This window comes from Gobio gobio, assembly GCF_949357685.1.
Source record: "Gobio gobio genome assembly, chromosome: 20".
NCBI classification, from domain to species: domain Eukaryota; kingdom Metazoa; phylum Chordata; class Actinopteri; order Cypriniformes; family Gobionidae; genus Gobio; species Gobio gobio.
This window is the reverse complement of record NC_137113.1, coordinates 41,461,375-41,484,187: the sequence shown is the minus strand read 5'-3', so window position 1 is coordinate 41,484,187 and position 22,813 is coordinate 41,461,375. Positions and strand designations below refer to the sequence as shown.

The 22,813-nt window shown below is 37.6% G+C and overlaps 1 protein-coding gene across 6 annotated transcripts in view; it reads left to right on the top strand.

The window, feature by feature from the left end:
• plce1 (phospholipase C, epsilon 1) overlaps positions 1 to 22,813 on the top strand; it is a 114,656-nt gene that overhangs the window by 89,183 nt on the left and 2,660 nt on the right. For 3 of the 6 annotated variants that reach the window (XM_079845408.1, XM_079845407.1, XM_079845412.1), the window contains 16 exons: positions 33 to 149; positions 272 to 430; positions 1,522 to 1,651; positions 1,873 to 1,914; positions 3,470 to 3,579; positions 3,673 to 3,790; positions 6,349 to 6,480; positions 9,014 to 9,301; positions 10,276 to 10,439; positions 10,523 to 10,784; positions 12,162 to 12,280; positions 12,954 to 13,082; positions 13,461 to 13,652; positions 14,596 to 14,757; positions 14,844 to 15,056; positions 17,338 to 17,464. In XM_079845408.1, the coding sequence (XP_079701534.1) occupies positions 33 to 149; positions 272 to 430; positions 1,522 to 1,651; positions 1,873 to 1,914; positions 3,470 to 3,579; positions 3,673 to 3,790; positions 6,349 to 6,480; positions 9,014 to 9,301; positions 10,276 to 10,439; positions 10,523 to 10,784; positions 12,162 to 12,280; positions 12,954 to 13,082; positions 13,461 to 13,652; positions 14,596 to 14,757; positions 14,844 to 15,056; positions 17,338 to 17,464 (2,464 nt within the window). Of the gene's footprint in view, positions 1 to 32; positions 150 to 271; positions 431 to 1,521; positions 1,652 to 1,872; positions 1,915 to 3,469; positions 3,580 to 3,672; positions 3,791 to 6,348; positions 6,481 to 9,013; positions 9,302 to 10,275; positions 10,440 to 10,522; positions 10,785 to 12,161; positions 12,281 to 12,953; positions 13,083 to 13,460; positions 13,653 to 14,595; positions 14,758 to 14,843; positions 15,057 to 17,337; positions 17,570 to 22,813 lie in introns of all 6 variants that reach the window. The other 3 variants (XM_079845410.1, XM_079845409.1, XM_079845411.1) reach the window with 3 other exon arrangements.

The following is a 22,813-nucleotide window of genomic DNA, read 5'->3' as shown; positions in this document are numbered from 1 at the left end:
TCTGTTGACTGAAATACTCTTGTGCTCTGTAGGATGTTGTCGAGGCCATCAATCGTGCAGCGTTTGTGAACTCAGAGATGCCTGTGATTCTGTCCATTGAAAACCACTGCTCTTTACCACAGCAACGCAAAATGGCTGAGATTTTTAAGGTACCTGTCTGCATTTTTACACTATATCAGAATGCTCTGATTCCTTTAGATGTTCTCAACCTGCTCATATGACGAGTCTGTCCTGTGGAAGGTGAACATCGTTCTCTTGTTTTTCTCTTCAGGCGGTGTTTGGAGAGAAGCTGGTGACCAAGTTCCTGTTTGAGAGTGATTTTGCGGATGAGCCTTTGCTTCCATCTCCTCTGCAGCTCAGAGGGAAGATCCTCCTCAAAAATAAGAAACTGAAAGCTCACCAGGCTCCAGTGGACATTCTCAAACAAAAGGTAGATGAGAGGGTGCAACACAGAACTGATCTCAACTATTTGATTTATACACAGTTTAGACTACTTGCCAATTACCTTCTACAAAATCTCATCTGAATGAATTATCCTTCTACAAAATCTCATCTGAATGAATTATCCTTCTACAAAATCTCATCTGAATGAATCACAGCAGCCAGACAATCAAATTGGAACTGACCAGCTCTTGCCATATATTTTTGTGCAATATGAATTAGTGATGCACCAAATTGAACTGAGCAATCGATCACGCCATATTAAAGAGCATCAAAATTACATTTATTGTTTGAATTTCATGGTGAAATGGAGAGAATTTGAAAGCTGAGACTTTTGTTTCATATCAAAAGTAACAAAGCTCAAAGCTTATTGCAATTATTGGATGGCAGGCATACTTTAAATAATGTTTAGTGAAGCTTTGTTCACGCATTAACAGGACACAGCATGGACTAAAAGGTTGATCTTGAGATTTAAGAATCGATAACGGTTCATCATTTAGATTAAAATCTATATCAAGAGTTTGGCTCTCCAAAATCATTCCGTCTGGAATTTTTTTTTTTCTTGGGCTGTTTCTGCTGAATATTTTTGGTTCCTGAAATTTCATTGCATCACTAATGTGAATCAAATGGAATATGAGTCTTGCCCTAATATTGTTAAGGCATTATAGACATAATAGTATGAGTTGCTGTAACAGTGCTTTGTATTGTGAAAATCGTTGTACAAATAAATTTCACTTGAGTTTCTGCAGTGATTTTAGATTCACTAACAGTTGCAGAATGCATTTAAACATTTTACAATTTTCTTAACTGAGCTGGAAGTGCTACACTCATATTGGAAAGCACAATCAAATTAGCCAAAATATTTAATAAACAAACATGCAAATGGTGGGGAATGTGTGGAATTGTGCGACTGACTGACTTTCCAATTCTGCAGAAATCTGCACAGCTTTAATGTGGTCTGTTAAACATTTTTAGTATCAACAAATTTCTTTGAGTCTTTGAAGCATCCATCTAACAAATCAAGAATCAATATTTAAAATGTTTTTGAACTTTTTGTTAACTTTTCCTTTGCTTCAAAAGGCACATCAGTTGGCCCACATGCAGGCACAGGCCAACAATGGCACAGTCAGCGGAACGTCCGTGGGAAACAATGACGAAGAAGAAGAGGAGGAAGACGAGTATGACTATGATTATGAGTCACTGTCTGATGGTAAGCATACTTTGCATAACTCAAGCCAACATGTCCTTTATTTGAACTCGAATCGACAGCAATTATCGGAATATTGAGTGGAATTTTCTGTTTTGTTCACTAACCCTCTCACGAACTTTTACTGTTCTCACGATTGCACCTTCACTCTGTAGCATGCTGACATCCCCCCCCCCCTTCTCTTTCTTTCATTCTCTTCACTCTTTTTTTCTCCTTTTTCTTAGCTGATGTCCTCAATGCTTCCACAGCCTCTTATGGCCAGGAAGGTAAATGTACTGTGTGTGAGCATATGTGGGTGGTTGACAAATAGACATTGTTTTAAATCTTGTTTATACAATAAATGTATTTTTATTAGGAAAGGTATACAGTATGTTAACATTTTGCCTTCTTTCTCACGTTTGTAAGGTATTTAAATTCATGACCTGTCATTTGTTAAAATTGGCAGACCCCCAAATTATATACCAATACATTGATCACTAGAGTACAATTTCTACATTTTACATGCAAAAAAATGGTTAAAAAAAACAACAATTGGACACAATTTGTATTTTTTTCTGTCTAGCCAAATAATGAAAATGCATGTGCATTTTTTTCGACAGTAAAAATGTCATATCAACTGCCCATGTGTGCCATGATGTTGTGTGTCGCTCTTGCTGCTATAAGCTGCCGATGTGTTTGCTCGCACTCAGAGGAAATCAAAGCAGAATAATGGTGCTTGTATATGAGATTCTTCAGGTGTGTGCTCTGCCATGAATAAATCAACAATTCTTTGAGGATAAAGATGGGTGGTACAGTGTATAAACAAAACAACCCAAACTCGCTTCTACGTTCGCTTCTTCCGCGTCCTTGGTGTTTTGAAAATAGGCTCGACCTTGCTTGCGGCACTGGCTCATCGGTGGAGGAAAAACAAAGCCATCTGGTTTCTCATGCCCTGTGCTGCTCTCTGTTAAAAGAGACTTTGTTCTTTCCCAAACAGCCTTCCCAAGAGACTCAGCTATGAGTCTGTGCAGTAAGGGGAATGCTGGGCATTTACTTAACCTGCTTTCTTAAGCCGGGTACACCATGATTTTACCGTCTGAGTTCTATTTTTGAAAAATTGTATGAGATTTCTTTCGTCATGAATGTCGTGACATCAACCGGTGACCAATTAATGGCCTTTGTAATGAATCTTGGCCTCTAACGAAGGTTGCACTTTTCCAGAATGAATGGTACTGTGATGACCATTTTCTGTTTTGTCAATCATGACCAAAATCTGAAAGTTACCATAACTTGAGATCGCAGCAACTAGCAAGCAACAATGATCCATTCCCAATGGACAAAATAAATTTTTTTTTCTTGTTTGAGAAGCTATTTTATTTGAATATACATTACAATAGAGAAGAAAAAAATGTGCAATTACCTTTTCATGCTGATTTAAAAGGGATCGTTCACCTAAAAATGCTAATTCTATCATTATTTACTCACACTCCAATCTGTTCCAAATTTGCACAAACTTCTTTTGTGGAATATTTTTTGGTGAATGTCTGTTCTTTTTTTTTTTTGTCCATGCAATATTAATGGTCACCAAAACTGTTTGGTTACCAACATTCTTCCAAAAAAATATTGTGATCAGCTGAAAAAAGTACAGATTGAAAAGTTAATTACAGAATTTACATTTCTGGGTGAACTATACCTTTAAAAAAAGTATTTCTTGGCTTCTACTTTCAAATATGACTGCTTTACCTTTATATGCTTTGCAAAGTTTCTATTTCACATTTTTTAATCACCAAAATCTCTTTGGGTTTATGTAGAGATGTTTCTTAATCTTTTCCTTTTCTGCAGACAATATTCTGGACGACAAACCCGAAGGAAAGTCATCCACTGAGAAACTTCAGTATGAGTCCAATGATGAGATGCCGAAGCGGTTTAAGAAAGCGGGAAGCAAAGGAAAGGTCAGTACAGAAGAGTAACTTATGAAGCTTTGATTTCCTTTGAACCTGAATGCAAATTTCATCTGTGACGGTTGTACTTGTGTGCCCTTGCAGATGTTTGACATGGAACTAGGAGAAGAGTTCTACCTGCCCCAGAATGAGAAGGAGAGCAGACAGATCGCTCAAGAGCTCTCTGATCTGGTCATCTACTGTCAGGCTATCAAATTCCCAGGTTTCCATCTCATCTAATTATTACATGACCACATCAAGGAAAGGTTCTAGTTCTCTCAGCCTCTGGGAAACACATAAGATTAGTGATGCACCAAAGAAACAGTTTCAAAACAGTTTTGGAGGGCCGAAATCTTTGAGCAAAACTGTGATGTATAATTAGTGCTTCTTCGGTTGCGTGTTTTGACTATGCCAGTATCTATTTTATGTGCCCAACGTGGATAAGCTACAAGAAGTAAACATGTCAGTGTGACGCGAGGGCTGGGTTGATGATATCGATTATCTTTATTTGGAAGAAACAAGATCTTTTTGCTCTTTTCAGCTGCTGCAGGAACTTCACTAAACATTATTTGTAGTGTGCCTCCCATCCAATAATCCCAATAATTATTATTTTTTGGATTTATTCATTTTCATATAAAACAAAGTCGGTATGAAGTTATAGCACGAAATTAACATCATAAGGTATGTTGAAAGAAACAGTAGAACTTACTGAAATGTATAATGTCTCATTTAATCACTTCAACCATGAAATACGTCAGTAAAATAAGGCTTAGACTATTAGACCTTAGTTCAATTAGGGCATTAAAGTAGCTTTTATAAACACGCCTTAGAAAAAAAAAAACATTACTGGTGTGCCTCTTGGGACAAAACAGGCAGTGACATTAAGATATGGTTTCAGTTAAAACAGCTCAAACATGCATTTTAGTCTGGGACTAGCTTAAAGGGTACTTAACACACACAGTTTCTGCCAGTCTCGTGTTAATCTTGAGAACCTATAGAGTAGTATTGCATCATTCATATCTCCGAAGAGTCTTCAGTTTTATCATATTTATAAAATGCACTGTACTGATTCTTTCTGAAAACAGTCGAGCTCCTGGAGGCGTTCAGTAAGCGGAGCTAAAGAGTCACGAGCGCGCACACATAATACATCATGGCCTTGGATAATTTGGATTCACTATACGTTCGTGTTGTTCACATTATATGCAATTACGATTGACAACAAAACACAGACATTTGATGCAGCTTCACTCACCGCCTGCGGTTTCGACTCGTGACCGAGAACAAACAAACACACTTGTTGCTGCTCCAGTAAAACAAACTGCAGCCACAGTTTCCTTAACGTTGGGTTATTTGTGAAGCTGAACAAGGTTATCTTTCCCTCACAACCAAAAACACACTTCTTTAGTGACATTGTTGATTTCGTGGTCTAAAAACAAAATGACAGCACTGTCGACGGCTTCTGTAACCAAAGCAATAAACATGCCGTTGAGGATTACAAAATATTGTGCAGTGACTGGGTTCAACAGTTATGCAACATGTAAGTAACTGTGTTCATTCTAATGCCTGATCTGAAATTTGAGGATTAATGTAGTCAGATGTTCTTTGTCTGTGTGTCAGTAAATCAGACCAGAGACTAAACATCAACATAATTGCAGAAAAAAGAAAATCCAAGGCACTCTTCTTCAAATTATTAAAGAGCCTTTATTTTACTCGCTATTTCATTATAGAACATTTAAAAGACATGGGGGAAAAAGCAACCCACGCGTAACACAATTGCGTTGTTTCTCTTAGTAGAATGAAAATAATCTGTTATTTAACAGTGATTAAATTCTATAAAGAAAGGGATCAACGAAAGCTCCCTTTGCAATCGTTTGAGCAGCGCGCGCTGGAGCTGTCAATCAAACAGGAGAGTTTATCAGTGACTCCCGTTTTATTTAACAAATCTTTTAACTATATCATATTTGCACCGTTAGTGAAGATGAAAGCATTCGTTTGTGTACAGAAATGCCTGTTATTTATACATTTTGACCATTTTTGATGTAAAAAGCATTCTAACATTATAAGTGCACCCCAGGAAACTTGTATAAAAAAATATACAATAAAAAAAAAAAGCTTTTTGCTAAATATATGCATTATATTACACATTTATTCCATTTTTACTTAACCTGTTGTCATCCTTAATTATTTAATGTATGTTTGAATAAATCATGAAGTTTTATTACAGCCACAACAAAATGGAGTAGAAACATAATTATATCATTAAAACATTTATGTAAAAATGCTTTTTTTTTTTTGCAATTTAAAGTTTATATACAGCTCATTTTCTGTGTGCATCACTAGATAATATTTTTGTGCAGTTCTCTTCTAATGTGTTTGTGCATGCATTCCACAACTAACTGACACAGACCCAATGTGTTCACTAGCGGAAGTAGATGCAACTTCAGACTGTTTTGGGGAAGCTACTTTACAAATCTAGCCCAGGCATTATTCTGAGTAGCTACAAACTTATACTCCAGTTCAAGTTTTATAATAAGTAACTCTTCATCTCTTGCCTATTTGTGCTACATGGCTCAAGTAACCTGCAGTAGAATTAGCTGAATATATGAAAAAGGGGCGGGTAAATTAGATTCAGGTGTTTGGCTCTGCTGGAAACTGTAATGGTCCCGTAGGCGAGTCTTGAACAAACAAACAGTATCAAGCTCTTGAGTTCTGGAGGAACGTATACCCTGCAGCCATGACCTTACATATGCGTTTGTTTGTGTTTGTGTGCATGGGAACTAGGCCTCTCCACCCTCTCCCCATCAGGCTCTGGAAGGGGAAAAGACAGAAAAAGCCGGAAATCCATTTTTGGCAGCGCTCCTGCTCGCGGAAACCCCGGGGAGCCTGTGACGTTGGTCCGAGCTCCAGGGAAAGGTACGGCTGCCTCGGCTTTGCACGGAACTGTGCACAGGACACGCAGGAAATAGAACACCCACTTAGAGCACCCATGGGAAAAGGGCTCTCAAGTTTTCCATTATATTGAAGTCCCTCGAAAGCACATAAAAATGCCTTTCCTCAGAAAATTTCCAGTGACTGACTCTGAGAAAACAAGTATGTACTTTTTGAGTTAAAACACTTTTGGAGGGCAAGTGGTTCAAGTGGACATTTAAAACCGAAAGCTTAAATGGATGTGAACTTGCAGCCATCCCAACAGAAGTTCATCTTTTATCAGTTTATTTTTATTAAAGGGATAGTTTGCTCTAAAATTTAAAGTTTCTTTCCTCCGTAGAACATGAAAGAAAAGATTTAGAAGAATGTGCTGGTTCTCTTTTCCATGCAATAACAATGAATGGAAAATAACAAGCTTCAGTCGAATAGACCATGTTTTTTAATCTTTTATGGCTTTGTATTGCTAGCCTTTATGATACTGATGGATTGCTTGTTGTATTCCTCATTTGCAAGTCGCATCTTCTAAAATAATTAATGTAATTGTAAGTCCCAGGAACATCGCTACACCCTTTTTTTCTGTGGCAAATGTCTTGTATCGTTTGTCAGAGATGAAGCATCGCTGTATTGCACATGTAGCTTGTGAACAACTTTGTACTGCAAAGCCTATATACATAATACATATAGGCAGCTCATATAGGCAGAAAATAAGTATTTGAACACCCTGCTATTTTGCAAGTTCTCCCACTTAGAAATCATGGAGGGGTCTGAAATTGTCATCGTAGGTGCATGTCCACTGTGAGAGACATAATCTAAAAAAAAAAAAAAAAGGTTCCCCGTCTTAAGTTTGCCAATGACCATTTGGATGATCCAGAGGAGTCATGGGAGAAAGTCATGTGGTCAGATGAGACCAAAATAGAACTTTTTGGTCATTGACAAACATTTTTAATTCCACTAATCGTGTTTGGAGGAAGAAGAATGATGAGTACCATCCCAAGAACACCATCCCTACTGTGAAGCATGGGGGTGGTAGCATCATGCTTTGGGGGTGTTTTTCTGCACATGGGACAGGGCGACTGCACTGTATTAAGGAGAGGATGACCGGGGCCATGTATTGCGAGATTTTGGGGAACAACCTCCTTCCCTCAGTTAAAGCATTGAAGATGGGTCGAGGCTGGGTCTTCCAACATGACAATGACCAGAAGCACACAGCCAGGATAACCAAGGAGTGGCTCTGTAAGAAGCATATCAAGGTTCTGGCGTGGCCTAGCCAATCTCCAGACCTAAACCCAATAGAGAATCTTTGGAGGGAGCTCAAACTCTGTGTTTCTCAGTGACAGGCCAGAAACCTGACTGATCTAGAGAAGATCTGTGTGGAGGAGTGGGCCAAAATCCCTCCTGCAGTGTGTGCAAACCTGGTGGAAAAACTACAGGAAACGTTTGACCTCTGTAAATGTAAACAAAGGCTACTGTACCAAATATTAACATTGATTTTCTCAGGTGTTCAAATACTTATTTGCAGCTGTATCATACAAATAAATAGTAAAAAAAATCATACAGTGTGATTTCTGGATATTATTTTTTTTAGATTATGTCTCTCACAGTGGACATGCACCTACGATGACAATTTCAGACCCCTCCATGATTTCTAAGTGGGAGAACTTGCAAAATAGCAGGGTGTTCAAATACTTATTTTCCTCACTGTATATATATATATATACATGTTACTCCTAAAAGAAAATATAATATAAATATTACTGTTGTTATATTTCACAGTAAAATAAACATTTAAGATATATTATATAATATTATTATTTTACATTGCAACTGTAAGATTGCAATAGTAATATTTATGGCTGTCTTAATTTCTTAATTTTCAAACATTAAACCATCAAAGTTTTATTTTGTCAGAAAACTCTTAAATCTTCTCTTTTTTTGATAAGCGCTTCGTATCACAAGTACGGGAAGATGGTTGCTGTGTGTCGTGTTTCCACATGCACGTTACAGTGACACGGAGTTGCAGATGTACAGTTGAAGTTCATGTGGAGGAGCATTTATTGTGAACCGAGGAGTCATTGTATTCACTCATTCAATGTAATTGCAATGAAAAGAGCAGTGTGAACATTCTTTAAAATATTTGCGGAATAAAGGAAGTCAGTCAGTCATAAAAGTTTGGAACAACATGCATTCTTTTCATTTTTAAGAGAACCTTAAACAATCACATGCAAAACCCTAAACCTTGCTGTAAGGTTCTCAGTGGAGAACCTTATTCACATAAGGACACATTTGGACACATTTGTAGTTGCTGACTTTCCCCTTCTCTAAACTTTGTGCTCTGATTTGTCTCTTTGCCAAATTGCAGATGTGACTCAGCCTCACATAAGATGTTTATTTAACTATCTCTTAGTGCTTGGATTCACTTTTAAACAGTTTCTGTGAAAGAAATGTTTAGGTTCTTGCCAGTTGTTTCAATAGCAACTTAAAGTCAAAATCCAAACCTCAGATGTTTGTTCTTCTGCAGCCAGTCTGGAGGGCATTCGTATGAACTGGGAGGAACAAACATCGCTGAGCCCGAGCACCTCTCTTAGCTCCATCATCCGCACGCCCAAATGCTACCACATCTCCTCTGTCAATGAGAACGCTGCAAAGCGTTTATGTCGCCGCTACTCCCAGAAACTCATCCAGCACACCAGCTGCCAGCTGCTCCGAACATACCCAGCGGCCACACGCATCGACTCTGCCAACCCCAATCCGCTCATCTTCTGGCTGCATGGAATCCAGCTGGTCGCCCTCAACTATCAGACTGACGGTAAAGAGCGCAATCTGCTCAGCTGCACCACCCTGAGATTCAACATCACTTGTGAATGATGGTGATAGACTGATATATTGACCAGGTCAATCAGGCCATCCACCTTATTTTTGGTCTTTTGTAACTTGAATGTGTGAGACTTCGGGTGTCATTTGCTTCCAGTTATTTTAGCTGTACAAGAACAGTCCGTTATGCTGCTTGATTTTTTAAACTGGTAGTTTTTCCCATTTACTGCACTTTAATGATCTGAAGCTGATTGATTCACAGAAGTTGTCATAGATGTGACTTTATCAATATGGAAGCCCAGTGTAATTAAGATAAAACATTAAAGGTGCAGTAAGTGATTTCTGTGAAACACTGTTGATATTTGAAATCAATCAAAACAAACACAAAATCCACAAACATGCAATGCAAGATTGCATGTCTCATCATAGCAGAAGCGAAGCAAAATAAAGCTGACGAATTAATGACGAGTAGCAAAAAATGTATATACAGTACACAAGTGTATACAAAAAAACTCCAGACAAACAATAACACTTAAACATTTCACCATATTACATTTTACTAGGTAAAATGCATGTCTTTTTGTTTTAAAGGGATGGACCACCCATAAAGGAAAATTGTCATCGTTTACCCACCCAAATGTCATTCTTGTATGATATCCTTCCTTTTGTGGAATGTAAAAAGATATTTTGAAGAGTTTTGGTTTTGGTTCCTGTTGGCCTTAAAGGGATAGTTAATTCAAAAATGTTTGGTTGAACTATCCTTTAATTTGTTATTGCTACCATTTAATTGAAATATTTTATACCAAATCAGTCAACTACCTATAAAGATAATTTGTATATGATGTTATTATGTTAACATATTATTATGGTGTTATGATATATTGAGCATTATTCTAACAAGATGATTTCAAGAATTCAGCCCATTTTTTTGAGATTATAATTGAATGTGGATGGTATATTCTCCTCTAGACCTGCCAATTCAGCTGAACGCAGCTCTGTTTGAGGCTAATGGTCACTGTGGTTATGTACTGAAGCCTCCAGTCCTGTGGGAGCGAAGCTGCCCCCTCTATCAGCACTTTTACCCTCTGGACCGAGACCTGGAGAACATGACCCCTACTCTCTACACTCTTACTGTAAGAGTCTATATTTAGCGCTAAATCTACGTTTGGCTACTCCAGCTGATCTAACAGACATTAATTCATTAATGTGCTCACAGATTGTTTCGGGGCAGAACGTGTGTCCGGGTAACTCAAACGGCAGTCCCTGTGTGGAAGTCGAGGTGTTGGGTATGCCGTCAGACAGTTGCCATTTCCGTACCAAGCCCATACACCGCAACACACTCAATCCCATGTGGAATGAGCACTTCCTGTTCCACGTGCACTTCGAGGATATGGCGTTTCTGCGCATTGCTGTCGTGGAGAACAACAGCTCGCAGGTCACCGCTCAGCGGATACTTCCCCTCAAAACCCTCAAACCAGGTAAAACAAATATTGCAGGAGCATAGTGTAACTACTGATGTTCTGATGATTGGTTGATAACTGCTTCATTGTGATCTTCAGAATGGACATTTTACATGCTCTACATTAAAATATGTTTTTGAAAGAAGTATCTTCTGTTAACCAAGGCTGCATTTATTTGATCAAAGATAATTAATCAAAAATACAGTAAAATTGTAGCATTGTGAAAAATTATTAAATTATTTACAATTTTCTATTTTAATATTTAAACAGGTGATGCAAAGCTGAATTATCGTCAGCCATTACTCCAGTCTTCAGTGTCACATGATCCTTCAGAATCCATTATAATATGCTGATTTATTATCAATGTTGGAAAAAGTTGTGCTGCTTAATATTTTTGTTAATAACCTGATACTTTTTTCAGGATTCTTTGATAAATAAAAAGTATTTTATAACCGTATACACTACCGTTCAAAAGTTCAACAAGGATGTTAAATTGATAAAAAGTGATAGTAAAGATTTATATTGTTAGAAAAGATTTCTATTTTGAATAAATGCTGTTCTTTTTAACTTTTTATTCATCAATGAATTCTGAAAAAAGTATCACAGGTTCCAAAAAATATTAAGCAGCAAAACTGTTTCCAACATTGATAATATAATAATTGATAATAACTGAGTATCAAATCCGCATATTAGAATGATTTCTGAAGGATCATGTGACAATATTTTTTACCATATTACTATATGTATAGTATATAATATACTATTTTTCTGTATTTTTGATTAAATAAAAGCAGACTTCTTTCAAAATCATTAAAAATATAAATATACTGTTTAAATAAAAATTAAAATCTACTGTATGTTTGTGTGTGTGTGTGTGTGTGTGTGTGTGTGTGTGTGTGTGTGTGTGTGTGTGTGTGTGTGTGTGTGTGTGTACACAACATTTATTTGATTTCAAATAAATGCTGTTCTTTTGAACAAAGAATCCTATAATAAATCAATATATATATATATATATATATATATATATATATATATATATATATATATATATATATATATATATATATATATATATATATATATATATATAATAAATAAATTGAGTAAATAATATAAAAAACATTCATTCAGACATTTGCTTAGTACTAATATTAAATTATTGTAGTATATAATAAAATATATATTTTAATATTTATTATAATTTTTTTATTGTCTGTCAACAGTTGTTGGACGATCACTTATTGATCACATACTAATAATGGCCTTCAGATTACTCCATTTGATCATTTTCTGCATTGAGTGAAATATTGTTTTTTTTGTGTTGTTGCTTTGTCTTCAATTGATAAGTTTACTTTTGTCCAATATATTTAATTTGGTTTGTGTTGATTATTCCAGGCTACAGACACCTGCAGCTGAAGAACCTGCACAACGAGTCTCTGGAGGTCTCGAGTCTGTTCATCTTCAGCCGCAGAATGGAGGAGAGCCCCACCGGAGGACCACTGCCTGCGTCTGTGGTGAGACAGCGTTCATAACCCACTTATAAAACCACACGGTTGTCAGGAGCACAGACAGATATTTGTGTTACATGTAGTGCTGGTGGAACTGGACAGCAGAAATAAAACAGTTTACATTAATGAATCCTCTATACGTGCCATTCAGTCCCACAAGGGAGCAGACAGTATGTTTGAGAAAACATTGTGCGAATATTTCCAATGTTTTTAAAACTCTGGAATGTGCTGCATTCCTCTCCCTCAGTCCCTGAGTGCAGCCTAGGTTAATTAAAAACAGGAAATCATAAAGACATAGGCGTGCTACTGTATACAGAAGTGCCATGCCCATTCAAATATGGAATAATTCTGAAAAACAAAATCTATCTGTATATTGATACATTATTATAAACATCATTGGTGTTTAAAATCTGTGGCACAAACTATCCGTTCTCTCGTCACTGGTGTCGTCTCCAGAAAAAATAAAATAAAATACAGTAGGTGCATGACACCCCTGGAGTGTAGTGTGTAGTGTATACACAATATGACTGAATCATTTTATTTATCTAAACTGTCAGGAGTTGTTTAGTAGCTCTGAAACAATATTAAGAATGTGCTCTTTTGTTTAACAGCATGTTATATGTCTTAAGTTTTGGAGTGTGAAAAAAAAAAGTGAACTCTGTTCCCTTTTTCCTGTCAGCTGTTCAGCACGGAGGAAAGACGCTCCGCTCAGCAGCACAAAGTGACAGTGCATGGAGTTCCAGGCCCCGAACCCTTCACCGTAATGTGCGTTGATGAATACACCACAGCTAAACAGCTCCTGGACTCTGTAAGTGTCAACCGAGCAACTGAACCGAGCCAGTTTAGACAGGTTAGCACACACCAGAACACTGTTTAGTGCAATGATCAGCCAGCCTGAGGGCTCTGTGAGAGGACACGGTCAACTACTGTAGATGAAGTAGTGTAAGCACTCTGTGTGTGGTGCCATCAGGGATTCAGAGTTATTTTGAAATTCCTGAGAAGCCATTTTTATATGTTCTGAAACGATGTTTCGGATTAACCCTGGAAGTACAGCCAGTTGCCAATGCCAAACTGTCCTCCTTTAGTAGAATGATTGTCATTCATTCTCTCATTAGGAACAAGCAGTGTTCACTCCAGTGTTTACTGGCCTGGTTCACATTTTCTTCATTCCTTCCTTCATTGCCAGTTGTTTCCGACTATGTCCTTCAACTACTTCCTGATGGAGGAGAGAGCGCCTTTGTCAAAGGAGAAGAGCGAGTCAAAGAAAGCGCCTCAGCAGCGCCCCCTAGCCAACGATGAACGGCTCCTAAAAGTTCTTCACAGCTGGCAGCCGGAGGAAGGATATGTGGGCAGAATATGCCTGAAAACCAAGGAAGAGGTAACAACCCTTTTCCCAGATTGTGCTTGCTTTCATTCATTCGATTTCTAAGGGTCATTCCTATTAGGAAGTACCATTTTAAATTTTTGAAAGATGAATAAACTACCATTAAAAAGTTTGGGGTCAGAAAGATTTTTATGCTCACCAAGGCTGCATTGATTTGATACTGAAATACAGTAAAAATAAACATTGGAAAAAGAAAACATTTAAATTTATATTGTAAAATGTACTCCAGTCTTCAGTGTCACATGATCCTACAGAAACCATTACTGTCTGAATTGCTTCTCAAGAACTCTTAAAGAAATATAAATGACTAATTAGATTGAAAGTGAACAAAAAACTTTTAATTGGTTACCAATTAAAACAATATTTCCAAGGAAACAAGTTTTGTTTGAAACATTTTGACTAAAAAAAGACAGTTTTATGTTAGAAGCACTCAGCGATATGACCTGTTCATTTTAGTTTTGAGATGCTATTATAGCTTTTATTAATATTTTTAATTCATTTTTATTTTCCATTTTATTTTAGTTAAAGTTTTAGTCATTTAGTTTTGTATTTTTTGTATAAAATGTATATCTATATAGTTTTATTCATTTTATTGCCGTTTTTGTTAAACTTAATAAAAATGTGTAATGTTACCTTTAAAATATTTGAAAAATATTCATCTATTTTCTATTTCAGTTAGTGTTTATTTTATTTCAAGTTTTAGTTCATGATAACCCTGGACATGACAGAAATTACAACATTCATCTCAAAATGCATCACATGTTCACTTAAGAATATTTCGGAAAACCAGAATGATTTCCAGCTTTGAAAATGTATTGTTTATTTTTTCATATAACAGGAATGACCCATACAGACCTCATAATATCCACACCCATTACATTTCTTTATACATTCACCATTTAATTCTTGATCTGTTGCTCCTCCTGGTGGCTCATAGCAGAACTTCAATGAGAAGAATATAGTGATGGAGGGGGTGGAGGAGGTGAGCAGCGGAGAGGAGGACACGTTCTTCGTGCAGGTTCATGATGTTTCTCCTGAGCAGCCTCACACGGTCATCAAAGCCCCCCGTTACAGCACAGCCCAGGACATCATCCAGCAGGTCAGAAAATCACTGGAACATTGCTGGAAGATTTAATCTCTGTCATGTTGTTATCAAATTAGCTAAGCTGCTGTGGTCTATTGTAGACTCTGAGCAAAGCCAAGTACTCTCTGAGCATCCTGAGCAACCCTAACCCATGTGACTACGTCCTGATGGAGGAGGTTGCCAAAGACGCGGGCAGTAAGAAATCATCCTCGGCTAAAGCGTGCCAGCGTGTGCTGCAGGACCAGGAGTGTGTGTTCCAGGCTCAGAGCCGGTGGAAGGGCGCCGGGAAGTTCATCCTGAAGCTCAAAGAGCAGGTAAATGCCAGCAGTCAGCCTGAACGAACAAGCATGAAAAACAAGCACAGCATCTGAAAATAAAAGGATGCATTCTCTATGACTGCATCTTAGGCATGGAACGATTACTGGTTTCACGATAAAATGCGTTTAAAATGTAATCATCGTTAAAACCGTGTTTGATCATCGCGATTTTGAAAACTCGCTGTAAATCCTGTCCAGCCAGCATCAGTCTGGCGCAGGCGCAATCTTTTTTGAATGAGAAAAAATGGCAGAAGGCAGTGACAGCGCTCTGGAGATTTTTCAGCCATCTAGAAGTACTAAATCTGATGAGGTGTGGTGATATTTTGGCTTTTACAAAAGTCCTGAGGGAAACTTCATCGAAGATGGTGACCCTGTCTGCAGAACATGCAAGAGTCGCTGCAATAGGCGGAAACGCTTCAAATCTGCGAACCCAGGGCAAGTGGACTTTGACCTCAATACTAAAACTACGTCTGGGAAATAATAACGTGAAGCTTGAGCCAAAGACAAACGAACAAATTCAGACAAGACTAGGGTGACATTTTAGGGATTATAATGTATATTCATTGTTAATTTATTACACAGATTAAATAATTACAGGGACATATTGAATTGAGATTAATGTTTTAAATCTTACCTTTTATAAATGCATGTTGTACAGTGTACTAAACAATCGTCCAGACAAGATGATCACAAGAAGTTATAATAATACTTATAGTAGTATTAATAGTAAAGTCCTCTGATTTCATTTTCAATACAATCAAAAACAGAGACACAAGACGCAAGTTGCATTTGAATGAAACGAGAGAGCACGTCTGTTGTGATACGTGGATATGCACTGTTATAATGCGTTGCTATGGACGACGGTCATTATAAGGAAGGAAATCCCACAGAATAGAATCTTGCTTAAAAAAGTGCATAGAGCTGCTTGATTTATTTGTTGTTTTTCAAATATAAAACTTGTTGAAATGTTTTCAGTGTGTGCATCTGTTCTTTTTGAACACTTTCTTCACATTTGAACAAAACAATAATATTGATAATCGTGATCATTTGGGTCACTATAATCGTGATGTGAAATTTTCATATTGTTCCATCCCTACTGCATCTTAATCCCAAAACTGATATATACACTACCATTCAAGAGTTTGTGATCAGTACATTTTTCTTTTGCTCTCAGTCTCTTCTGCTCACAAAGGCTGCATTTATTTGATCAAAAATACAGTAAAAACAGTAATATTGTGAATTATTATTATTATTATTACAATTTAAAATACTTGTTTTCTATGTAAATATATATTAAATGTAATTTATTCCTGTGATCAAAGCTGAATTTTCAGCATCATTACTCCAGTCTTCAGTGTCACATGATCCTTCAGAAATCATTCTGATATGATTTGCTGCTCGAGAAACATTTTTTTCTTATTATTATCAATAACTAATGTTTCTAACAACCTATTTTTATGTGCATTTTGGGACATTGCATAAAAAATGTGCACTGTAAAAATGTGCATAACATATGTGCTTTGCTCAATTGAGGTGGATACATTTGTCCAATAACACGTGCATAAACTACGAAGGAAATCATGTGATTTTTTTTCATCAACAGTGAATGTGATTGGATAACTAAACAAGCCTGTGGACCAATTTCATTGCAAAGCATCTCAAATGTTGCTTTTATCATCCTGAAATGCCTGTGCCAAAGTCTGTCATCAAAATGATTTGGCTTAATGACCTTCCAGAAGCGTCTCACGTGATTGAGTTCTCAAACACCAGGCATTCAAACGCTGCTTTATTCGCAAATGTTTTATGTAATATTCCATATTTGCAGACAAGTTAAAATCACAGCTGTGAGTGGAAACACAGCTAATGTTGAAAACCGTTGTGCTTATTTGAAATAGAAATCTTTTGTAATATTATAAATGTCTTAACTGTCACTTTTAAAATATTCAATGCATCCTTGCTGAATGTTAAATTATTTCTATTAAAAATAGTATTAATGTCCCTGGTTAAGAATGATTGCATTAATGAATTGATCCAAATCCAAATGTTTTTGTTTTATCACATGACTGGAAAGGTCTTTGAAAAGTCCTGGAAATTCCTTGGTCACAAAGTGCTGCATAGAAATTTCAATAGCTCAAGAGACCGCTTTGAATATCACAATTCATATATACTGGAGACTTTATCACACTGGTGCATGAACAATCTTGCTCAGGAAATGTTTTTCTTCTTTCTTGGTTTCAGTATGTTAATGGCATTTGTTTTTCCTTGACCCGTCTCTCAGATGGCCCGTGAGGACAAGCGTAAGGGCGTGTCTTTTGCCAGCGAGCTACGGAAGCTCACAGGTCGGAGTCGGAGCTTGACTGTGAACACGAGCATGAACGGCCCGGCCGCCCTGGAGCCGGCACACAGTAAGGAGGAGAAGCCTGCATGTCCCAGCATGGTGCCTCTGCCCGAGGCCGCGGAGTGAAGGAACTCTCTGCAGTGTGTGTGTGCAGTGCATGGAGCTCCACCAGGTACTAGACACTTAACACACAGCGGCCGTTATTAACTCTATACAGTCTGAAGTCTAATACACTAATTACTTGGACACATAGAAAACAGTTTTGATGGTATGATTGAGTCAAAGCTGTTAATCTTTGTGCTAGTTGAACAATGCTCTCTGAGAGTTTAACAGTGTTATTAATGAGCAGTGCATCATGTACTAGCAGTGAAAGGTCATTAATGGCATGTAAGATTTCATAGACCTCAGTCAGGGCAGACACCATATTCAATTTGCCGCAAATGAACGAGATGTACCATATAGTCATTGGTGTTTTATCACTCAGTCAGAAAATATTTAGCAAGCTGGTTATAGCTGGTGTAATTATACATTTAAGCACTTAATTATAATTAACATGTACTTACTATAGGGCTTGGTGTAGGGTTAGTTGCATGTAATTATGCATCATTTATAGTTAATACTGTAGTAACTAATGTGTAACAAGGAGACTGTAAAACAAAGCGTTATATCTGAAGACACTATAGCCCCCTATACACCTCATTCCCTACATTACTCCACTAATATCATCCACTGGAAGGAGTGAATGAAAACGAGTGTGTGAATTTAGACACTGAGTGCGCCGGAAGGGCTGCTGCTTTTGTGTCGTTTCTGCTCGCTGTTTAATAATCACTTGAAACGTAGAAAACTGGCAGCTCCAGTAGTAATGAAAAGATTTATCTTGAACTCTGTCATGGAAACTAGCATGTATAAACTCTAATTACAATTTAAGGGCACATAAGACACAGTTTCTGCCAGTCTCATGTTAATCTTGAGAACCTATAGAGTAGTACTGCATCCTTCATATCTCCAAAGAGTCTTTAGTTTTATCATATTTATAAAATGCACTGTACTGATTCTTTCTGAAAACTCATGGAGGCGTGCAGTGGGCGGAGCTAAAGAGTTACGAGTGCGTACACACACACACACACACACACAAACACACACACACACACACACACACACACACACACACACACACACACACACACACACACACACACACACAAAATGCATCATGGCACAATCCCTGGATAACTTTTGATCTGCTATAGTTCGTGTTCTTTCATTATTTGCACTTACGCGTTGATTCCCTACAAAACACAGACATTTGATGCAGTTTCACTCACTGCCTGCGGTTTCGACTAGTGACCGAGAACAAACAAACAAACACTTGAAGAACTCCGTAGATGCAATTTGTTTTTCTGGAGCAGCAATGGTTTCCTTAACGTTGGGTTATTTGGGAAGCTGAACAAGGTTATGTTTCCCTCACAACCAAAAACACACTTCTTTAGTGACATTGTAGATTTCGTGGTCCAAAAACAAAATGACAGCGCTCTCGACGGCTTCTGTAACCTCTTGATCTCACTCTCACTCTGGTTTATGTGCGCACACGCTCATCTGGGAGAAGTTCCCATTCCGCCCTTTATGACGTCATACAGGGCCATACTCGGAAAAAACTTTGCGAAACTTGTTTGAATCCTGAAGGAGTGGAGATTTCGAAAATGGAACGGATGATTCCGCTGCGGGCGCCATCTTCTGGCGAGACGCGAGAATTAATTTTGCATGACCCTCACAGTGCATTATGGGTATTCTCTAGCTGTTGAGTGTTCTTCAGTTGTACACTCGTTATTGCAGTGCATTATGTGATAGAATGAGTGCACTCGATAATGTCCACTATGGTTTCGGACACCACTGCAAATGGCTGTCCCCTCACATAGTGCCCTATTTAAGGCGATTTCAGACACAGCCTCGTTTTCATGCAGGTCAAATCAAATATGGCATCTACATGGACTGAGGTTCATGACTGTATATACACTAGGGATGCCACAATTCTCAATATAATATTGAACCGTTTGGTACGGCATTCACGGTTCAATACGCGCTTGTGAATTGCGTTTTTTTCGGTTTCGCATTTAATTAATTATTTTTCTAAAAATTCTATAATTTGCCTCCATCCCAATACTGAACAACGCCACATACATTCATATCACACGTTAGTGGTAGAGTTATACTCATGTAACACTATAGTTATTCACAATCACGAAAGTTCATTATTTGCATGCGTTTTAAAGCCTTGCCGGTTTCATTCGCGTGCACGGTTTTAACATGAGCTTTTCAGAGCGTGCGCACTAAAAGCCTGTCAAACACGTGAATACTGAACTAAGTCATCTTACTGCGCTAATACTGTCAAATACACACAAGGTTAACATAAACACAGTCGGTTATGTCTAAAGTGAAAGTAAAATCGCAATCGTGTCTGTATATTAGATGTGTAGAGGTCTTAAACTGACAGCAGCGCAGACAGTGAACACGCTGTCCTTACAGGGACAGTTCACCTATAAAATGATGTCATTATTTACTCACTCTAATATTGTTTCAAACCTGTATTCATTTCTCGATTACATAATTTTCAGTTTTGAGTGAAATATCCCTTTAATGTTAATACAACAACAAAAGACAGAGAAAATCACTCACTGCTCTTGACTGAACTAATACAGTAGCTTTAATAAGAATCAGTTTATATTTTATAGTGAAGTCTATGTAGTGTTTTATTTTTACATTTATTCATTCAATTTCATACTTAAATGCTGCTGTACAGCTCAGAGCTGCCAGTGTAAATCTTTATAAATATTTATTTTATATTATCCAATACACTAGGAATGTGTACAAGGGTTTTTTTAAGTAAAGTTTTAAGTTTAAGTAAGGTTTTTCAATTCTTTTAAGTAAAATAAAAAAAGAGTATTGCAATAAAAAAATAGTCTTTTTCTCTTTAACCTCTTGCGGTTCCTGCCGCCTAAGAATAGAATAACAAAAAATGTATGTGACAAGCCATGAGAACCGAACCGAACCGAAAACCGTGGGTAAAAACCAAGGTATGTATTGAACCGTGGACTAACTGTATTGTTGCATCCCTAATATACACACTGCCTGTCCAAAAAAAGTCGCTGTTTGTATTTAAACAGGCAAATGCTTAAGAGTCAATGATTGGATCATTATTGCAGTGATTTTGTTTCTAGCATGTTATGTGTTTGGCAACAGTTCCTCTAACCCTAATGGATGAAGTGTGTAGCTTTTCATTTCTTAAACAACCATGTAGGAATTGTCAAGATTCATCAGGCTCAAACTGTAAAAGAATGGTTGGGAGGGAGCATGAATTATCTTTTTCACACATGGCTTGACACCTCTGAGTTCAGACCTTACATTTATTGAATGTCTTTGGGATGTGCTTGACTCTTGCATTGTCAATACATGATCTGGACAAAATATTGATGCACCTCTTGACGGAAATAAATGTTGTGATGTTAATGTTCATCAAGAGAATTTTTGGTCAAGATATTGTATTGAATAAATGCAGCCTAGTGAACATTAAAACATCTTATTGACCCCAAACTTTTGAACAGTAAAGTTATTGCATACTAAAAATATTGAGGAACAATTTGGTCACACTTTAGTCTAGGGTCCAATTCTCACTATTAACTAGTTACTTATTACAGGGTTCCCACGCTTCTTGAAAGTACTTGAATTTCAGAAACATGGATTCATGGCCTGGAAAGTACTTGAAAACAAATATAGGTCCTTGAAAGTGCTTGAATTAAATTTGAAATATATTTTGTTTAGAATGGTGTTATTTCAAAAATTGTCCTACGGTATATGCGCTATTAAAGACAGAACGAAACGTTGCTTATGTTTGGGGGGTGGAGGGGTAGCGGGGGGAAAAACTTGAACCGATGGAGAGCAGTACATACACTTGCTGAAAATGAGAAGTTGTGATTTTCTAGGCCGATATGGCTAGCTATAGGAACTATACTCTCGTTCCTGCGTAATAATCAAGGAACTTTGCTGCCGTACAATGGGTGAAGCGGAGCAATGATATTACACAGCTCCTGAAAATAGCGCCAAAAAACATGTTGACGGAAGTTAGCCTATTTTCAGGAGCTGTGTAATATCATTGCACTCTGCACCCATGGTACGGCTCAAAGTTCCATGATCATTACGCAGGAATGAGAATATAGTTCCTAGGCTAGCCATATTGGTCTAGGAACTACAACTTTTAATTTTCTGTCGGTCTTAGTAGCCTTCACAATGTAGCCATACAACTCACATGTAAATAGGAAAATGTTGACATTATTTTGTCACTTATTGAGCAGTAGGCTAGCTTGAGCCGTTTACCTCCAGTCTTTGTGCTGTGCTAGGCTAGCTGGAGCCATTTACCTCCAGTCTTTGTGCTAAGCTAGGCTAGCTGGAGCCATTTACCTCCAGTCTTTGTGCTAAGCTAGGCTAGTGGTAGGTGCGTCAGACAGAGTTAAGACACAACCAGACACGGAGATGAGAATGGTATGTATGGACTTATCTAACTCTGGGGGATACAATGAATAAGCTAGAGTCCCAAAAAGTAGACGTGCTCCTTTAAGTAGCCTACTTTAAGAGGTCATTCGTGATTGCTACATATGCTGGGTTATGAATCTGATAGGTGCTTGAAATAAAATAAATGGTGCTTGAAAAAGTCCTTGAATCTGGTGTTCATGAAAGAGTGGGAACCCTGTTATTAGCATACATATCACTAGTATATTGGCTGTTTATTAGTACTTATAAAGCACATATTAATGCCTTATTGTGCATGACCATATTCTACATCCCTTAATCCTACCCAATACCTAAACTTAACAACTACAAAAACTACCTTACTAACTATTAATAAGCTGTAAATTAGGAGTTTATTGAGGCAAAAGTCGTAGTTAAAGGGTTAATTCTGTCTTTAATTCCTCACCCTCATGTCGTTCCAAACAGGCATAAGACCTTCCTTCGTCTTCTGAACACAAATGAAGATATTTCTGATGAAATCTGAGAGCTCTCTGACCCCTCCATAGACAGCAATTTAATGAACACTTTCAAGGTCCAGAAAGGTAGGAAAGACATCGTTAAAATAGTCCATGTGACTCCAGTGATTCAACCTTAATCTTGTGGTGACATAACATTATTCAACATTTCGTTCTGGCCTGTGTCATCTCCTACGCTGTTTCTGTTGAAAGTGCAGCGCTCTCGAGATCTACGACAGCCGATGCTGTTCACGTGAGCACCACGACACCACGATGAGTGTGACGACAGCATAGGAGATGACACAGGCCAGAACGAAATGTTGAATAATGTTATGTCACCACAAGATTAAGGTTGAATCACTGGAGTCACATGGACTATTTTAACGATGCCTTTCCTACCT